The following is a 19,789-nucleotide window of genomic DNA, read 5'->3' on the forward strand; positions in this document are numbered from 1 at the left end:
CGCGTCCACTTAGCTCCTGTTGCCAGGGCAGGAAGGGCTCAGGGCCAATCAGAAGCAGGCAGCAGCTAAGGTGCCTGAGGGCCCCTAAGAACATTCTTTCCCTTTCCATTTGCTCAGTTCCCTTAAGCTTTACTTACCCACACACAAAAACCCCGGAAACTTCCCAAATAAGCTGCATTCCTTAAACTGCGTGCCAGACCTCATCCTTAAGCTAAGCTTAGGCCCCAGGAGAGTAAACGTGATAACTCTCTCCTGATGGGAGAGCTGATTGTTAGGGCTCCGGGAAGCAGGCCATCCCTGAGTACTGCGCCTGTTTCCCCATCTCCCTTCTTTACAACAATGCCAGAGCTTATGGACAGGCGCTCTGGGGAACTAAAAGGATATTATAGGATGAATCTCTACAAGGCTGTTTCTCATTCCACTCCTTTTCTCATCCCAATATTTTCTTTTTCGAGCATTTTCTTTCTCTGTCATTGTCATCAAGTTAAGAGAGGCTGTACCTGCAGCACAGACCTAAAAATTCCGTGATTGATAACTTGCCTACCACACTGGGAACATTTCAGAGTATAGCACTCAGGGCCTGCTGGGAAAGTTGTCAGCCTTGGTTTTGAAACAGTAATGAGATGCTGAAAAATTCTCAAAGCAATTTTTATTTTTTAAAAAACGAACAACCTAAAATTAAAAAAAAAAACAAAAAAACACTGACTCATCCATGCCAAACTGCGCTTTCCAGAGGAAGTGTGTCAGCAGATTCAAGTGAACAATGATAGAATCCCATGATCCCAAATGATTCAAACCTGATGCTTTAGAGGCTGACATCCTGAGCTGAAATAGCCACAGGTCACCATCTGGCCTGATTTAGGGGAGTCCTTTCTTTTTAGTTTATTTCTGTGGTAGCAGAAGGGGTGAGAATGTTTCGAGTCAACTGTCAGGCAGGCTTCTCCTGTCATAGAAAAAATTATGAGAGCTTGGGCTTCACTTAGTGGTTGCTGAGCTATATTAAGAATCATATCCTTTCTTTAAAGTCTAGACGATATATTTGTAGCTCTGGCTTATCTCAGGGGCTATGGCTCTCAGGGACCAGAGAGCTTTTAGTCCTTACATGGTTGGGTTCACTTAAAAACTTTTCTCGCTGAAATTAGCAGGCATAATTTGACAGACACTTGGAGAGGATTACCCCTAATCACATTCTGGTTGAAGGCCAGGTTTGGAAGTAAATTCTTTTAAAATCTTGGGCTTTAGGAAGCACAGCTTGAAGGTGAAAGTGGGACATGTTATGTTGAAAAGAGGATATGAAAAATATTATTAAAAACTGAGAGGCTGATTCCTGGCAGAGGACAACTCTTCCTTGATTTGCTGATCCCTGGCCTTGCCTCTCTCTCCTTGTTTGGAAGACTCCAGGTTGTTCACGTTGTGGATGCCTGCAGTTGCTCTGTGCATATTAAGTTATAGGGCTGTACAGACTGGTCACCTCTGGCGAGACTGAAGAGACAGAGGAGAGCGTGTTCCGGCAGTTCTACCTGGTTCAAAGGATAAGCTCTTATCCTTAATTCTCAAAGGAGAAAAAGCATACAGACGCAGTCTGGAACAATCATTGTCACTCTTCCAACTTCCGTGTTCATGACATTGAATAATAGATGAAAGAGAAATAATCAAAAGTAAATGAGAAAGAGTTTTCCATGATCCACTAAAGTAGTAGCAGTATTCTGTTAGGAAATCCCAGAACAATTTATCGGCTGCTACCTAAAATTTCGCATTTAACTTTAATTATGCCTAGTTAGGAATTCAGCAAAACAGAAAGTTTCAACATGACCAGCTGCTACAGATCCAGACTGTTTCACAGTTGAAATTTTTGTTTAATCTTTTGTTCCGTTTTTTGATCACGCAAGAAAGCCCGTTCTTAACAGATTCGGTGTCATGAAAACTAAAATATAATGACGTTAGCCAGCTAACCTGTCTGTCCCAATCCGCACCTTAAAACACCTAGGAATAAAGTATACTACTATGGTCATAAATTAATTTCATCTGGGAAAGGAGATGCGGGTTAGACTCTTTCCTTCTTCACAGAGCCCCTGGGAGACAGAAGCAGAATCTTTATATCATAGTTAGGTTATGGTTGCATTTTCCTTTTCATTATTATCAGTGTCAAATACCGGACCAGAAGAAGGTGGCCTCACATAACCCTTCTCCAATTACCCTCTCTCAAAAAGAAGAGATGGGAGATTGACTACATAGGTCAACTTGAAAGAAGACAAGAGGCGAGCACACTCCTGGTACACGGATGGAAACGAACCCTCATCATCTGCACATGCTCGGTAGCATCACAACCGATTAACTCAGAGCTTCATGATGAATGGGAGTGCCCGTGTAAAGCCTGCACTCTTAACACAAGGAGAAATCGTGATAGCACACGATGAACAGATCAATCACTGTGAGGGTAGAAAGTGGGATGGAGTCTAATAAAATGAGCAGGTATTAGCTGGGTTAGCCAATTTTCCATGTTCAAAGAAAAACATGATTTTAGGAATGAGATAAAACGAACATTCCTACCCAGCTCTGTACTGTGTCAATAACAATTTGGAAACTCGGTTGATTTTGTAAATTTAAAAATCAATAAGAGGGGTGAGAAGAGTCCCTGCCTGGATGGCAGTTTGGAATGGAAAGAGCTTGGGAAGGTTGCAAGGAAAGCCAAATGGATCTGACTTAAATGCTTTTTTTTTTTCAAGTAATTTTTTAAAAACGTTTAAAAGTTCCACCTAGAATTGTATTTAAATTTTCCTATAAATTAAAATAAAGTGAAAAACAGTGACCCCCGCTCCATCCTTTGCGGCCTGGCTTTTGTTTCTCACTTTACCGTTAGAAAAGTCGGGTCAGAGTTGTGTGGGTGTTGGGCGTTTAAGCTGCATTCTCCTGAATCAGGAGAAACACCTCAATGTTGCGATGCTCCAGAGGAAGCAGCTTGCCCAAGTCAGAGATGAAATATATTCGGAGTCAGGCGTCAAACCCAAGTCTCCTCACTACTTTATTCGTTCCTGGGGCAAGGGGAGAATGACGGTTGTTAGTGTGTATTTCAGAATCCAGTTCTCAAACTTTGATGTGCACGTGAACCCCCTGGGAATCTTGTTAACTAACGGGCAGATTCTGATTGATAAGGTCTAGGATGGGGCCGGCCTAGGATGGGGCCGGCACTCTGCATTTCCAGGAGATGCTAATGAGGCTGGTCTGGCCCACAGCCCACTCTGAGTAGCAAGAGAAGTCCACTGCCTGCTAGTGAAGACACTGAAGTGGACTGGCTAAAAGTCAGTCACAGCAAGTTTGGGTCAGGAAGAGCTGGGACCGTATCACCCACCCATCTCTGCATTCCCTGCTAAGCCCCTGTTGTGCGCTACACCTCACTGCTGACTCTTACTGAATTGGAGTGAACTTTGGGAAACACCCAAAGGACTGCTGACAAGCCATGTAGTAGCTGGCAAGGCTTTGGGAAGGCGGTGCTCACAGATCAGTCAAGGAATACATTAGAACACGGTTTCTCCCATTTCTCAACTTAGAAACAGTGTATCTTTAAAAAACCTGAACATCATCTCCAGAAGTAAGATATGGAGAAGACACACGGAAGACAATTAGCAGACAGTTTCTGGCATTCTCTTAGAGCTGAATGGTTAAAGATAAAACTAACTCATGCAGTAAGATTCAATGACCTTTGTATTCTAGTGACAATGATAATAACAGATGATATAAAGAAACCTGCCACCTCATTCCTAGAGCTCAATCAGAAACTTGGGACTTCACCCTAATTTCCTCTTCCAGATTTTGTCACCTTCAGAGATGTAAGGAAAACAAACACTTTTGTTTTCTACTGTCATCCTTCTCATTGGCTCCAAAAAATCTTGACCAAATAAAGTGATAATTTAATCAAGATGGGTGGGGCGTCAAAAAGACACTGACATTATAAAATTAAAATAGCAGCAGCTATTCTTAGCTGACAAACAAGTAAGGCATAAATAATTCTATCTCCCCAAGATGCTCCTCAAATCTACCACCGAAAAAGAACTAACCGAGCCTCAGTTTTCTTATCTGGTTAGTGGGGATAATAACTCCCATCCTGCAGAAGTAGCAAATGAGTTAATGCTGCAGGTTCATTGCCTGGTATTCTGTGGGATACCCATTTTCACAACTGAACAATCTTTTCCCCCAAAAGTGGACAATGCAGGTGAGAATCCAGATGTATAATTGGTCCATGTTGAGGGATTATGAGGCTAGTTCAGTGAGAAGGGCAAGGAGGAAGGGGAATTGAGGATGCCAACGAGACACAATCATGGGATCCAGATTCAGAGGAACCAAGTGAGATGAGGAGGGAGTGATGATGGTGGTGGTGAAGGGTGGGGAAGGTGCTGGCTGCTGCTCCCAAGTGAGGGTGTTGCAAAGATGAATCAGCCCTGTCCCTGCCCTCTACCTACAAAAGCCATTCTACCCACACACTTCAGGGAACAAGGCAACCCAGCCAAACTGCCCTCATCCCTTTGTCACGATAGTGGAAATGTTTCTGTCTGGAAGACTGGGCAGATCCTCCTGAATGCCCATATACCTTAGACCTTCTATTGAAGCCAAGATTTTCTGAATAGCTGACCCCTGGAGAAAGTTGCATTGATTTTGATATTGGGAGCCTCATATCAAGTTTCCAAATAGCAATACAGAGTGTTCCTCATTCATGATGTTGCATACTACTTCATTTACTGTGATTCGACAAATGTAGTTCCAAGCCCCAAACCCACACCCAGGAACAAACCTTGGAGTACCTTTCTGCTCTCCAACTCCACACTGTAAAAAAAAAAAAAACAACAAAAAATCAATAAAAGAAGGTGGGACTTTCCTGGTGGCACAGTGGTTAAGACCCCACGCTCCCAATGCAGGGGGCCCAGGTTCGAGCCCTGATCAGGGAACTAGATCCCACATGCATGCTGCAACTAAGAATTCGCATGCCACAACTAAGGAGCCCGCGTGCCGCAACTAAGGAACGGGTGAGCCACAACTAAGAAGCCTGCAAGCCAAAACTAAGGAGACTGCCTGCCACAACTAAGGAGCCCACACGCTGCTACTAAGGATCCGGCGAGCCGCAACTAAGGAGCCCACGAGCTGCAACTAGGGAGCCCGCCTGCCACAACTAAGACCCTGTACAACCAAATAAATAAATAAATATTAAAAAAAAAAAAAGTCAACCAACTTGACCTGTTTAACTGAAATGATAAAATGGCTGAAGAACAATCCAGCAACTGTAAGACACAGCCTGAATCTCTGTACTAACTCTGATCCAATTTGGTCATTCAGTGCTATGGCTGGGCAGGGATCCAAGCAAAAATCTGACAGTGGCTAGAAAAAGGGTGACAGCTTCTAAAAACTACAATTGTCCCTAAACTTGAAACACACTCATAAACCTCCTCAAATCCATCTGGCACAAATGCCATGTTTTAGAGCAGCCCACTCTCCCCGAACTTGAACCGGCCTGCAGAAGACAGTCATGCCAACTTGAATGACTCTGCTCTGCGTCACCCTCTAGGTTGCCAAATTTAGGCATAAACACACCCATTCACCCTCCCAGAGCTTTCTAGAATTGGTACAATGTCATGGGTTGTCTATATCCTGTCGCTTGGCCCAGGTTCCGTAACCTCATGGTCCATTCACTACACAAAAACAGACCACATGCCAACCTCAGCCACAGGCTCCCTTCTCTCCCAAGTCACACACAATGCTGGCTGACCAAGGAGACATCTCACTGACAACACAAACATCGAAATCCTGCACGTGGCAGATGCGTCTGGGGCTGCGGTCCTTTCAACACAGTTTGCTTAAGAGAGCAGGTCTCCCACACAGATAACGACTGGAAAGGCCACCTCACCATATGCTCTGCCTAGATAAGGCAGGAGCCTCACACAACTTCTCTGTAAGTTAGAGCACTCAGCAGGAGTTAGGGGGCTGAAAGGAGTTGCATATGCCATTGCCTTCCCTAAACTAGGGGTAGGGGAAATAATTAAGGTTTTAAATAGTCCACTTGCTCAGTCCCCAGAAGTACCAGGATATCCCCCTTTTAAGAGGCTGAGGTCACAGTCTGAACCCTTCTCTGCCCTGTGGTCCTTGTGCCTGAGAGGTTGGGGCCATGCTCTGGACATTTGTTCTCACAGCCTGTGCTGTGAGGAATACTTTTGGTTAAGGCACAAGTCCCTTAAGTAACATGCCCATGGCATTTTCCTTCTTTTTGTGACTGTGCTGTCCGACAAAAACAGCCTCGTTCCGACCTTATGGAATCTGTAGAGACTAAATTCTATCACAAAAATGGAACTGGATAGTCCTGAGAACAGTGTTAGAGAAAGCAACGGTCTACTCTGAAGGACACACTGTCAGGACAGAGTTCAGGTGGACTCTTGTTTTGGAGGAGGGTGGAAGTAGAGGCACGGCAGGGGGAAGAAAGCAAAACTGCAGCAGTGAGTTAGTTACTGTCCCTTTCACCGTCCTTCTGAATAAGGCATCTGGCTAGCAAGTAGTTTTATCACCTGCCCTCACTGTTTAAATCTTAGCAGAGAAAAAGAGAGGACGTTGAAGTGGAGAAAAAATGAAATGGATTACCACCAGTTTCTGGATTTTCTTCTTATATCTGAAGCTCACTCCCAGTCTAGGGAATAGTCTTCGGTTTAAACTGAAAGTGAGAAAATTGTGGCACATTAAGGTGGCAGATAGCTGGAAAGAGGAGCGAAAGCAATGAAGCTGTAGATAGGGTTATGTGATAGCAATCACTTTTATACGGAAAGAGTCCATGGAAATGCAGAACTGCAGTTTGCAGGCTGATTCTACCTTTAACGTTCTGGGTCATTTGGGGCCAAGAACTTCTTTATCTTCCTTAGAGATGGGAGGAGGGATGCATGACTTGTTTTAAAGCCAGTACTTTGTGAAGTGGTAAGATGTCTGTAAAATGCTTTGAGTGCCCAGGAAACAAACCAGTGGCAAAATAATAATAAATAAAAATAGTAACGACAACATACAATAAAAACACCATGCATCACAGGATTGAAGGGCAGAGAAATGAGCCACTTGGAAGGCAGTGACGAGACTTTTCTAGGGGACCCACAGCTTCCCAGAGCTTCTCCCACCCCATACTCTGCTGTGAGCCCTTTCACCTAACATGAGCCCACAGGACAGGCTGCTGGTGCCAGAGATCTAGCTTTGAGTCTCATCTATAACTACGGCCATGTCCCAAATTAACCCTCTGCAACAGATGCCAAGGGAGACTAGAAGTGAATGTTCAGGATATACTTTCTGGTACATCATCTACCTTGAGAGAAACGGATTTAAACCAACAGAATAATACACAGGTTGATGAACACCTGACGATAATAACAAAAGATGCACTGACCTATAAAATGCCTTTTACTATGTATCCCAGGATGGACAATACAAGCTGGTTAGGTAATTAGCCCTTCAAGAGTTCTTTTACAGTCATATAAAAATGCTTTGCCTCGTTAAAAAAAGATATCTAGTCTACCAAAACCATATCCATGAATGGGCTTGGGGTTTTTTTCCATTTTCAGGTTTGCAAGATAATTAAAAATACCTACATATCATCTCTGAGCACACCAGCTGTCCATTAGCTAATCAGTTTTGGCAATACACTGCACAGAGGTATACCACCACTGGTTTCTGACATTAAGTTAGCTTTAAGCTTATTGGCTATTCCTACAACTGGAGGCAGCTTGGAACCCAGGCCCGGGAAAGCGTTTGCAGGATTTACTACCCTTTTGCCTGACACCTTTTCAATGGTGAGAGGTCTGGGCACAGACTTGCTAATCCAAGGGTGTCTTAGTGCTTGAGCTGGGGTGAGGCGGGCAGAGGGGTCCCAGTGAAGACACCTTTTCAAAAACTCTATGAATAAGTAATCATCACACCCCTTCAGTGCTGTCCCCCAGTCTTTGCTGCCTGGGGGACCGCGCTTCTTACCCCTCCGTGAACAACCTCCCACAAGCACAACCCTCCCATCTGCCTGAGTGGTCACAGAACAGTAGCGAGGTAGGCCCTTGGAGTTAATAAAGTACTTGGCACGTTTGGATTGCTCCAGGAGTTTTGGTGGTGGCATCCCTAGAAGCTCCATCATACAGGCCAGCTGGTCTCCTTCATCCTCTCCAGGGAAGAGAGGCTGTCCTGTTAAAAGTTCTGCAAGGATGCAGCCAAAACTCCATATGTCAATGGGCGTGCTGTAGCGGCTTCCTAAGATGATCTCTGGAGCTCTGTAGAACCGAGACTGGATATATGTGTAAAGCTTCTGGTACTCAAAACAGCTGGACCCAAAGTCAATGACCTTAGTCGCACTGCGCCCATGGTGTTTCAGGAGAATGTTTTCTGGCTTCAGGTCACAGTGAATGATCTTGTTTTTGTGGAGAGCATCCAAGGATTGCAAGATGGATTGAGCAAACTTGCGAACCAACTGGATGCTAAAACCCTGGAACTTGTTTTTTTTAATGAGTTCATAAAGGTCTATGCTCAGCAACTCAAAGGCCATGCAAACATGGTTCCGGAACGTGAAACTTTCCAGCATATGAATGACGTTCATGCTACCGGTTTTATCCTGCTTTTTAAGATGCTCCAAAATCCGGATCTCCTCGGCTGCTTGGCGATGGAAGCGCTTTTCATTGCGTACCATCTTCAGGGCCACGTACTGCCGAAGTTTGTGATCATAGACCCGGGCTACCTGCCCAAAACTGCCCTTGCCAATAATTTTCAGCACCTCGTATCGATAAGCTAGATGGTCTCGAGGCACGTGAATATAGGCCCCGTCTGCATCATCGTAACCCCCATTATTGGGACCACCGATAACTCCATGTCTTTTTTTGGCATTTGGACCCACAAAGTAAATTTCTGGATAACTGATGATTTCCAGCTTCTCATAAGCAGTGAGGTGGTGTTTATATTGCTTCAGCGCTTGTTCTGGAGTCAGAGGCAACACTTTGGGTGCTTTGGATGAACTGCTGGATTTTACTGTATTCAAACTATCTGAACTTTTACCCTGAGAAACTGTAGGAGAGCATTTTTCAGAGTCGTTGACGCCATCTGACTGAAAAGTATCAGATCTTCTGTTGCCAAATTCTTGAAATAGTTGTTCTACCTTCATCTCACCTCCATTCAGAAAGCGCTGAGTAGGATCTCTTGTTAAATGCTCAGTGGTGATCTACGGCAAAGAGAAGTGAATCCATGTTAGAGTCACTAAAAACGGTGGAAGAATGAAAGAATCGTCCCCCTGACTGAACAAAACAACAAAACATGCCAGTTGTGTAGTTAAAAGACCCAAAAGTGAGATAAGAAAAGCAGGAGTCTCTAGAAACTCGTTTTATGTTAATCCTTAGGTTCCCTGACTGCTATGGCCACCCCAACCCCGCTACATAGGCCTCCCCTTTGTTCAAAACAAGACGATCATCTTACCATACCCGAAACATGCTAGATTCCTTCTAACTGGTATGTCTTCCTACCGAGAATCTTTTCACCCCATCCACTCAAATCCTACGCTCTTTCAAAGCCCAATTCTAGTCCTCCCTCTTCCACTTAGAACTACTCCAAGCCCGTACTAACTATGGCTCCACTCACATCTTAACTGCAGCTTTTCGAGTCTACCACGTAATCTGGCACTTGTTAAATATATACTGTCCTATATTGTTTACAAACTGTTTCAAGTATCTTCCCAAATCTTAAGGGCATGTACCAGGAGCAAATTAATACATATTAAAGTATTCTGTAAATGATAAAGGGACAGAGGCAGGAAGTGATCCCCAGGTCTTCTGAATCTTGGTCCAGAACATTAACATAACCTGGTACCAGGTTCTCCTAGTGCCTGTACTATTCTCCAGTAGGGCTGAACGTTGACCTTGGCCTGGAATCAACCAAGGCTTCATCGTCTACTCCTGGGTCCCCAAATAAATGATCACATCTTTCTAACTCAGTTCATTGAATCACAAAATTTCTAATCCAGAGAGAACTCTTGAGATCACCAAGGCCAATTCTTTATGTATCTGATGAATAGCAGTGATAATCTAAGGCCCCAGGGTGTTTCTTGTAAAACTCTCCTAAAGACAAAGCGTCTCCTTTCTCTCTCCCTCCCTTGCTCATAGACACATACACTAGTCTCCCTCAACAAAAGCCTACGTGACAAAGGCATACAACTCTTTTTACTTGATTTGGCATCACCTTTTCCTGCAAGGAACAATAACCCACAGAATAAAACTCTATTTATTAAATACCTCTGAAATGAAACACAATTCTTTGAAACTCGATGGAGGGAAAGACAACGAAAAAGCCAAACACTAAAAAAAATACTAAGAAAAATATAAGAATGTGCTAGAAGGAAAGAAGAAAAAAAGTGCTAAATCTGTTGTTTGAAAAAAAAAGGCCGGCTGGGCTTCCCTGGTGGAGCAGTGGTTGAGAGCCTGCCTGCCGATGCAGGGGACACGGGTTTGTGCCCGGTCTGGGAAGATCCCACATGCCGCGGAGCGGCTGGGCCAGTGAGCCATGGCCGCTGAGCCTGCGCGTCCGGAGCCTGTGCTCCACAACGGGAGAGGCCACAACAGTGAGAGGCCCGCGTACCACTAAAAAAAAAAAAAAGTCTGGGATACTTCAAAGAACAACTATTTTTCTTAACAGACCCTAAATAACTGTACCCCTGATCTGTATGATTGAGAGCCTCTATGATCAGGGGTAGATAATTCCAGAGAAGCTCTGAGCTATATTTATGATCTCTTAAAATATAACACAAATTATAAGGTAATGATCCAAAGTGGCCAACCATTTAAAAAGTAGAATTTTAATATAACCTAAGCAAACAACACCTGACCCATCACCTATATAAGTAAAAATATAAAAGATGAAAATATAAAAAAAAAAGGGATGAGAAAAATAATTAAGTGTTGGCATACTTTAGACAGCCCCTAATTTAGTTATAAAAGCACGACATTAGTTCCTGCCTGCTTCTTTTAGGTCATTTAACCAATTTAAACATTTATATAGTACTACCATTACAAAAATGAGGCACTGTACCATCTTACATATAAGCAAAGCAGCCAGTACGACGGTAGCCATACTTTGGCATTGAGTTTCTAAATAAAGAGGCAAGACACGGACCAGGAAAGATCTCTGATACCAAAATAGAGAACTATCATTAGTCAAGAAAATAAAATAGGCTTGCAGACAGAACCTAAATACCTTGCTAAAATGTAAATATAATGCAACATTTTTTTTATCAGCAATGAAGTCAAATAACCATTCCTGTTTTTAGGGATGAAAAAAAAAAAGGTCTCATCCATCCATCTAACATTCACATGAGCACTAATTGTTCACAATTATAAAAGTGCCAAAAAACAGGTTACCTCAAGGCACTACAATCTATTAGGAGATAGGTTTGGCTGAACTAGGGAATTATAATTATTTGGTTTTAGGTAGATTTACATAACAAAACCAAATATTTGCATGCATCTAAACCAGTTTTCCTTAAATTTTTACTACCTAACCTAAATGCATCTAAATATTTACTGCTGAAGTCCTGGGGACACATTCTGAAGAAATGTGAAGTCAGAAGGCCTAGGTTGGGGCCCTGGCTACACTGCTCCAAAACTGTAGGTCACAGGGTAGGCTTAACCTTTAGCCCAGATTCTTAGCCTCAATTTCTTTATCTTTAAAATGTGGATAATAATACCTCCTTGCAGGATGTTGTGTGAATCAAATTATAATCAATAATATATGTGAAAGACCCTCAGAAACTATAAAACATGTTAAAAACACTGGTAACAATTAGGCAAAATTCTCAGTATATTGTTAAAACTCCAATACACCCTCCCTTTCCCCTTTTAGCTTAGCTTTTCTCTCTGTGGTACCAGCCTCTGCAGCTCCAGACTCCCTCCACCAGACATCTGGCATTAACTATGCCTTCTGCTCCATGAAGGCCTGCACAATCAGCCTTCCCTTAGGATGCATGGAAACACCTCACCCACTTTCTCCCCCACATAAAACCTCCTTTCAACTTGCCATGCAATTTAATGGGTTATCTCTCCAGAGATATTTGCCCTTTAACAAGCTCAATGCCTTAACCCAAGGGAATGACTCTCTAGGACCCGCAGCCATCAACGACAAGCTGGTAGGAAAGGTATTTGTGGTCCAGGGTCCACCCCTGGGTATTTCACCTACTCTGCCTACATGTAAGGCTGTGCTGGCTCTGGAGGTATTCATTTCTGTTTGTGATAAAGAGAGGGTCTCAGGTACAGAATGTTAATAAGAACAGAAATTTAATTTCCACAGAACTATTACAATAAGATTAAGGATGCCATTTGGATTTCCTGACTCATGGTTTTTCCTTAAAGTGAGCCTAAATCTCTCTTTCTGCAAATTAAGTCTTATTTTGCCCTCTGGAACTACACAGGAGTGTCCAAATTGCCACGTTAAAGCCCTTCAGATGCCTAATAGGGGCTGTCCTGCCTGCACCGCTTTTTCTCTAGGCTCATCATCCCCATCACATCCTCCACCTCACACAGCCTGGGTCAGGCTGCCTTACTATATCCTATTCACGTTCTCAACACGTTATGGGCTGCACGTTATGTCTCTCTGCAAGTGTGGCTCCCAGAACAGAACAAGACACTTCAGGTCTAGTCCTCTGTGGACTGTCAAGGTTTGAACCTCCAATGAATCTGAAGAATTCCAGAAAGGAATTTTTCCACACAGGGAGGGGTTCTCGCCTTAGCTTTCTTTCCTTTCCTGTAATAACTCAAATACTGGTCTGAATCAATTATGTATCAAGTCTGCTGTGCTATAAATAAAATCTTCCTTCCATTGTTCTAGGAGAATCTACAATTTTCACACATGTTAAAGTAGTTACAAAACACTATATATTTCTAGTCTAGGGTTATAATCACAATAACCGACCAATGTCTGCAATCGACTTCAAATATTTTAACTATGTAATTATATCCAGAGAGACAAATGATGCCAGATTAATCATGTTTTATTTAAGAATGCTTCATATACATTTTTAATTTGGAGCACTCTTTTTTTTTTTTTTAACACCCCTGTATTGGAGTATAATTGCTTTACAATAGTGTGTTAGTTTCTGCTTTATAACAAAGTGAATCAGCTATACATATACATATATCCCCATATCTCCTCCCTCTTGCGTCTCCCATCCTCCCTATCCCACCCCTCTAGGGGGTCACAAAGCACCGAGCTGATCAATTTGGAGCACTCTTGACATTTCAAATAGAACCTTCAACTGTGTTAATCAAGTCTTAAAGATCTTGCTGAGAAATTCAGAAAAGGAATATCCTTCTCATCCAGATATAGAACACCACCCTCTCCCTCGCTCTCCACCCTAAATCTCTGCAACACAAAGCTAACCCAATAAAAGCCTATGAGGAGATGATTTATAGTTTACAACAAGAATGTAAGGGCATCTTGGATAAACAACGAAGCCAAAGGACTCTGTGAAATGAGCAATAGTGTCTCGCAATGGAGTCATGGCATAATGAACTATAAGTGTTACTAAGAGGTCAAAAGCACTTTTTTCAGCAAAATTTGCAAAGACACCATTGGTTTAGAATCTAAAATTTGTGTTTTGCAAGCTGTGTTACTCTGAATACCATACAGTAAAAAAATTCATTTTGATCCTGAAACATAGAATTTAATTGCCCTACTATATGGTGATTAGCACTGGCCAACTCTGAAGTGAAGTTAAAATGGACTTTAAGTCACATGATGACCGACTATAAAAGTTTCCCAGAGAGATGTGCTAATTGTCAGCAAGTAACCACGAAATCTGATAGTCAACACAAGGAGTATATAGGTGGTTCTGGAGCTCTTAGAGGTTTTTACATATTAAAAAAAATAAGCGTGTGGAGAATGGAAACTTACTGCACTTCAGAAAGGAGATTAAAAATAGGGTGACCAGGGCTTCCCTGGTGGTGCAGTGGTTGAGAGTTCGCCTGCCGATGCAGGGAACGCGGGTTCGTGCCCCCGTCCAGGAGGATCCCACATGCTGCGGAGCGGCTGGGCCCGTGAGCCATGGCCGCTGAGCCTCCACGTCCAGAGCCTGTGGTCCGCAACGGGAGAGGCCACAACAGTGAGAGGCCCATGTACCGCAAAAACATAAAAAAAAAAAAAAAAAAAATAGGGTGACCAGCCTTCCAAATATATGTAGCCCGTATTTTGTAATATTATTAGCCTTGAAAGTAGTGAAGGGGTTGATTTTCTTTTTTTTTTTTTTTTTTTTTTTTTTGCGGTATGCGGGCCTCTCACTGTTGGGGCCCCTCCCGTTGCGGGGCACAGGCTCCGGACGCGCAGGCTCAGTGGCCATAGCTCGTGGGCCCAGCCGTTCCGCGGCATGTGGGATCCTCCCGGACCGGGGCACGAACCCATGTCCCCTGCATCGGCAGGCGGGCTCTCAACCACTGCGCCAACAGGGAAGCCCCAGGGGTTGATTTTCAATGGCAAAAGCTGACAAATGGTTGGGAAGGACTATGAAAAATGCAAGCAGTTTTTTACACAGAAATAATTTTAGGTCTTAAACAGAAATATGAAGGAGAATTATTGATAAATTAGTCTACTCAATTATTCAGTTTGTTCATTGATGATACATGCAGCAAATTTTAAAGTCACAGGAGAGAGTGTCCCTATCATGGAACTTGTCCAAACCCTGCTCTCCCTACCACTCCATGAGTGCCGAGGGAATGGGAATTAATTTATTCTCTTAAACGTAAAACGGTGTCAAAAGCTAAATGTCTGCAAGCTCCAAAATGATTAAATGCATCGAAACCAAAATGTATTGTTCAAGTTCTATTTATGATCTATAAAATGGTTCTCTTAAGCATACTAATAAGCTAGGACTGCATTTCTATCGTGCAGGGAAAATCTGCAGATCTGTAAGTTCAGAGGTATTTTCTGTTTCTTGTTCTTGTTAAAATGAGCCATCATAATATACTGTACATATCATTCTATTAAAAAAATAACCACTATCTAGATAAAAGTAGCATGTTGTTTTTTTCCCTACCTACCCCAGTGACTGAAAGGAATAGGTGGGCTCCAAATCAAAATCATTCTGAAAAGCTGAACTTGGACCACAGAAATTGTTATTTCGAAGTCAAGAGAAACCAAAAGTGAATAAAAAAGAGCCTGGGTTACCAGTGAGATGTAACTGTACCTTGACCATTCAAGGTAGCACTTCCTCCTTTCCAGGCCCATTAGAGCTCAAAGAATTACTTCATTTACTTACATTTAGTCTTCTGGGTAGAGGTGGTTCAGAAGGATTGCAGAGTGCATTTGAACAGGGTGGGCATTTGGTTTCATCTATCATCACGAAGGTATCATAGACACCATCACCCAATCTAGTTGAAAGGATTACAGATAAAATCTGTCAGTAACTGAAGTATATAAATTTGTATTTCCAAGACACCCTGTGTCTTAACTGCTTCATATCTGCTACAAAGAATAATTAAGACAAACAAATGTCCACCCTGCATTTTGGCACTGAATACACACCACAGGGGTATTTGGCAGAGGAGAGGAAACCCAACTTTTCCTCCTTTTTTTATTTTTAAAGAAAGGACAGCTTTTCTAGGTTTATATTTTGAAATCGTTAACATAAGTCTTACTTTCTGAATGTTGTTAACAATAGGGGCTATCAAAAGAATCTCATTTAACTTACTACTTGAAAACGAAGGCTAGTTGAAATCTGAAGCCTAAAAGCTAACCAGAAGAAACAAACAAGACAGAGAACTGTATTTTCAAGTCGGAGACTTGGATTCTAATCTCAGCTCTACCACTGGCTACTCTACCTTCCTCTCTGAGCCGTTGGCCACATGTTGTAAAGGGAAGAGTAGTTCCAGTCTACGCACTTCTGGGTCTCACAAGCAAGAAATAAAAGGCCTTCTTAGGGCTGTTTTCTCTTTATTTATTTACTTTCCTACTTAACATCTATCTAACTTGTAGAAAAATACAGTGAATTCTACAGCAAATACTATAGGGATTCTCTAAATTACAAAATGTACTGGATTCCACATCTTTACCCACTTAATTTTCTGGTGGATGGTGGAAGCTAAATGCCAAATGATCATTTCTCTGCTCTGTAACACTGTGCCTCCACCGCTGTAAGGGAACACAAAAGACGGAGAGGATTTATTTAATCCACAAGATGGCTCTGAATAATGTATTTCATCTGCCACCAAGAACACGGATTTCCCAGTAACACACATCAGCATTTCATTGTATCATTTTTACATGATAGACTATGAATACAATGTTAATGAGCCAGCTGCAAGGGAAGAATTTTTTTTAATCTTTAAAACTATGCTGAAATATTTTAGTGGCTTATAAAAACTGTTTTGTCAAATTAGTTCTAGAGTTTTCTTAATCGATGTGTTATAGGAATACAAAGAGAAAAAAAAACGAAAAACAAAAACCAAACAGAAAATCCACTACAAATATTTTTGGAATGTTCTCTTTCTAAAAAACATGCTTACATTCTGATAAAATTATACCTTTAACGGGAACTGCTTCATTGACAAGAACCGAAAATTCTGGATGTGACTGATTCTTTGCCAACAGCATGAATAAAACAAACAAAATGGGACAGACGTCCACATTTACAGAGAAAAAGACAAACTGAAGACCTACAAGATTTCCTGTAAATAGCCAAAGAAAATTACCCAAAGGTAGTCTCCATGCAAATGAAGTGGGCAGGTGGTCCCTACTCTCCATTAAGGTGTAAAATACAATGCAAGGTGAAGAATCTCTCAAAACATGATCCACAGAAAGCCCTACTCAGCAGAGCCCCTCACGGCAAAGCCCTTGGTTATCTGCTCTGAGCAACAGGGCTTATTTGAAAAGGTATTGCTCCCTGTATCCCCCAGTTTGCTAAAAAGCCCCACAAAAAATCCCAGCTTCTCAGAGTTCCTTACGATATACCCCCGATCTAGGACTTCAGAAATAATCCCCAGGGTGGGAATTCTTCTTTCCCTAACTCCGCTCTGGCCCACTCCCGCGCTGGGCTGGGGGCAGGGGAGCTGATGGAGAGGAAGAGGGTGGGCCAGTCCCAGGGAGGGAGTCAGACCCCTTCCCTCGTCCTTCCTGCTTGGGGGCTCGCTCAACCTCCAGCCCAGTCCATCCACGCCCCCCGACCTCGCCTGCCAGTTTCAGGGGCTCACTCGGGCGCCCCAGACCGTTATCCCCCGGCGCCGTTACCTCCGCTGCTGGGGCGGGAGTCCGGCTCCTGGCGGCCCCGCATCCTTCCGCCCGGGCCCGCGAGCTGTGCCTCCCATCCGTCAGCTCGGGACCCCCCGGAGGGAGGGGCGGCGGTTGGACGGTCAGGCGAGCAGCGTCCACCTGCGCTGCGGCGGCTGCCTCCCGGGCCGCGACGTTTCCTCGGTTAACACTCTCTTGCACACACTGCAACTCCGCGCGCCGTCGCTCGGGACTGGCTGGGGTCGAGAACAGCCAGAGAGGCAGCAGGGGCTGGAAGGGGAGTGGTGTGGTCGCCTAGCAACCGCGGCACGCCCCGGGAAACGCCTCTGCGCAACTACGCGGACACGCACAGGGGCGGGGCCGAGGCCTCTCCCCACTGAGCGGCGCGTGTCTCGGAAGCTCTAGCTGGCTCCGGAAGGTGGGAGGCGGGAGGCTCGGAACCCGCCGCCTGAGGTTCTCTGGTCGCTGGCTGAGGCCTGAGGGCCGCGGCTGGGGAGGGAGAAAGGCCCTGACGGAGGGTTTGTGAAATAGCAGCTCCCGATTTCTGCCTCAGAAGTGGCAGCCGGCACCTCACGGTCAGCTATCTCTTAGCAAGTTGCAGCCTAGAATTCTAAAACCTCCCTTGAATATGAATAAAATAAGAACGAAAGACATGGGTAATTTCTCAGACTTCACTGAGGGGCGTCCCTCCGGAGGGTAATAAGTTAACAAAGGAAACCAATAGTAATGAACCCATTTTGTGACACCACCGGCGCCACGAATATTTTCATTTAACCTCGGTAACCATACTAGATGACATCCCTCTTTTATATAGATTTAACTAGGATCCGGAATTTAAGCTGAGGTATGTCTGACTCCCCTGCAATGGGATGCCACGGATGGTAGGGCTCAGAGCCATTTTAAGGATGTGGAAACTGAGGCCAGAGGAGATCATGTGGTTGGCGAAGCCTGAACTAAATGTCTCCAAATTCCCAGCTTTCGTCCTGCTGCACCAGACACCCTGGAAAGAAGGCTCTTCCTGTCTTTTTCCTTGGAATGGGTGGGGTTTTTCCCTTTACTTTTCTGAAAAGTTAAGATGCCTCGGCAACACCAAGGTTAAGCGGTTTTGCATAGTTGGAACGAAAGTGAAAGGGAAGGAGGTTAAAACAGAAGAACACAAGTGTTGTTTTCTTGAGCGTAACAGCCAGTCGGATTACCTAAACCTACAAAACACGAGGCAGGCTGTCTGACCCTTGAGGAGAGAACTAAACGTTATGGAAATGCCGAACACGGGCGCCACCTGGTGGGACTTGGGGACTCATTGCATAGTCCATAAACCTGCAAATTTCCATCCAAGGCTCATTTCCGTGTGACTAAAAGTCATAGTCCCTGTTCTCACGGCTTTAGTAAAAAGGCCCTTAAAATCCAAAGGCACTTCACTTTATAAATTAATAATGTGTCAGTTTGGGGAACTTTACTCTTTGCAATCAATGTTTTCTTTAGCCTATGATAAAAATATAAATTCAAAGATTTTCTTCCATGATGATTTAAAATTTTTTTCTAATCTTATGAATAAGCTTTTTTTTCCTAACCTCGCCCAGCCCCTCCCCGACCCTTCCCCAACCAGAACAATCCTGCTTTCGTGTGGGTTTGTACTTAGACTCCTATGGAATATTTTGTTTGAAGGAAGAGTTCCATGGCAGCGAAAGGTTTGGACTAGATTGTTGCTGAGGTCCTTTCCAGCTCTAAGGTTGCAAAATTGTATTAAATAATCATTGTTCTTAGTACTTATGTGGACCCCTCAGACCACTTTACTGCGCTAAACGTTTCAATAGGATTTGCCCCCCCCCCCAAGTTTTCTTACCTCCTTCTGAATCACTGCTCTCTCCAAGTCCGTTTTAAGACATAGCTTTGTCAGCCACCTTGAAGCATTCTGCTCCCCTTCCTGCCCCTGAGGTGGGAAGCACAGAGGCCTCCTTTGTCTTTAGGCTATTGATCCCAAGGTCACGGGAGGGAGGATTACACGAGGGTGCTGGCACTTCAGGAGTCTCCGACCTTAGTGACCCAAGTAATTTCTTCAAAGAGCCCCTGTTTCATAACAGTGTGGCTGGATTAAAGCCCAGTGAGGGATCTAGCAGGAGCCTCCACACCCCAGCTGAACTGCTGCCCTGTGCTCTCCAGCTCCTGAGCAGCTTCTACATCATTTACGCCCTTTCTTCCCTTCCTGTTACCAAAAAGCAAGGTTTGCCTCTTGGTGGGTGTTGAGCCAAAAGACGCAACAAAGTCAAAGAGTGAGAGAAGGAAGGATTTATTACTTGCAGCAAGTAAGGAGAACCCTGGGGATCTTTCCCAAAGCAGTGTCTCCCAGAACTGTAAAACTGGAGAAGTGTGGGTTTTTTTTTTTTTTTTTTTTGTGTTACACGGGCCTCTCACTGTTGCGGCCTCTCCCGTTGCGGAGCACAGGCTCCGGACGCGCAGGCTCAGCGGCCATGGCTCACGGGCCCAGCCGCTCCGCGGCATGTGGGATCTTCCCGGACCGGGGCATGAACCCACGTCCCCTTCATCG

The 19,789-nt window shown here is 43.9% G+C and overlaps 1 protein-coding gene across 5 annotated transcripts; it reads right to left on the minus strand.

The window, feature by feature from the left end:
* Nucleotides 1-633: 633 nt before the first annotated feature.
* On the minus strand, nucleotides 634-17,482 carry DYRK3 (dual specificity tyrosine phosphorylation regulated kinase 3). Of its 5 annotated transcripts, XM_032608146.1 has the most exons (6): nucleotides 17,245-17,463; nucleotides 15,278-15,389; nucleotides 8,079-9,208; nucleotides 6,619-6,688; nucleotides 4,787-4,818; nucleotides 634-3,032 (listed from the first exon to the last, which is right to left on the minus strand). In XM_032608146.1, exons 1-6 carry the CDS (start codon nucleotides 17,319-17,321, stop codon nucleotides 3,023-3,025), a joined length of 1,431 nt encoding a protein of 476 aa, XP_032464037.1. In that variant the 5' UTR covers nucleotides 17,322-17,463; the 3' UTR covers nucleotides 634-3,022. The 5 variants fall into 5 exon arrangements, 3 of the variants coding, with proteins under 3 accessions (XP_032464037.1, XP_032464028.1, XP_032464009.1); XR_004346181.1 differs by having other exon boundaries at nucleotides 634-4,818; nucleotides 6,844-9,208; nucleotides 17,245-17,478; XR_004346182.1 differs by having other exon boundaries at nucleotides 6,619-9,208; nucleotides 17,245-17,478.
* Nucleotides 17,483-19,789: the final 2,307 nt, after the last annotated feature.

This window comes from Phocoena sinus, chromosome 1, assembly GCF_008692025.1.
Source record: "Phocoena sinus isolate mPhoSin1 chromosome 1, mPhoSin1.pri, whole genome shotgun sequence".
Lineage (NCBI taxonomy): Eukaryota > Metazoa > Chordata > Mammalia > Artiodactyla > Phocoenidae > Phocoena > Phocoena sinus.

What these genes read in the sequence shown, in the direction of transcription:
- DYRK3 (XM_032608118.1), bottom strand. Translation starts at nt 17,321, where the DNA reads ATGGGAGGCACAGCTCGCGGGCCCGGGCGGAAGGATGCGGGGCCGCCA. An exon ending in CTCCCGCCCCAGCAGCGGAG is followed by an intron (nt 15,390 to 17,244) that starts GTAACGGCGCCG and finishes CCTTTCAACTAG; the next exon opens with ATTGGGTGATGGTGTCTATG. An exon ending in CTCTACCCAGAAGACTAAAT is followed by an intron (nt 9,209 to 15,277) that starts GTAAGTAAATGA and finishes TCTTTGCCGTAG; the next exon opens with ATCACCACTGAGCATTTAAC.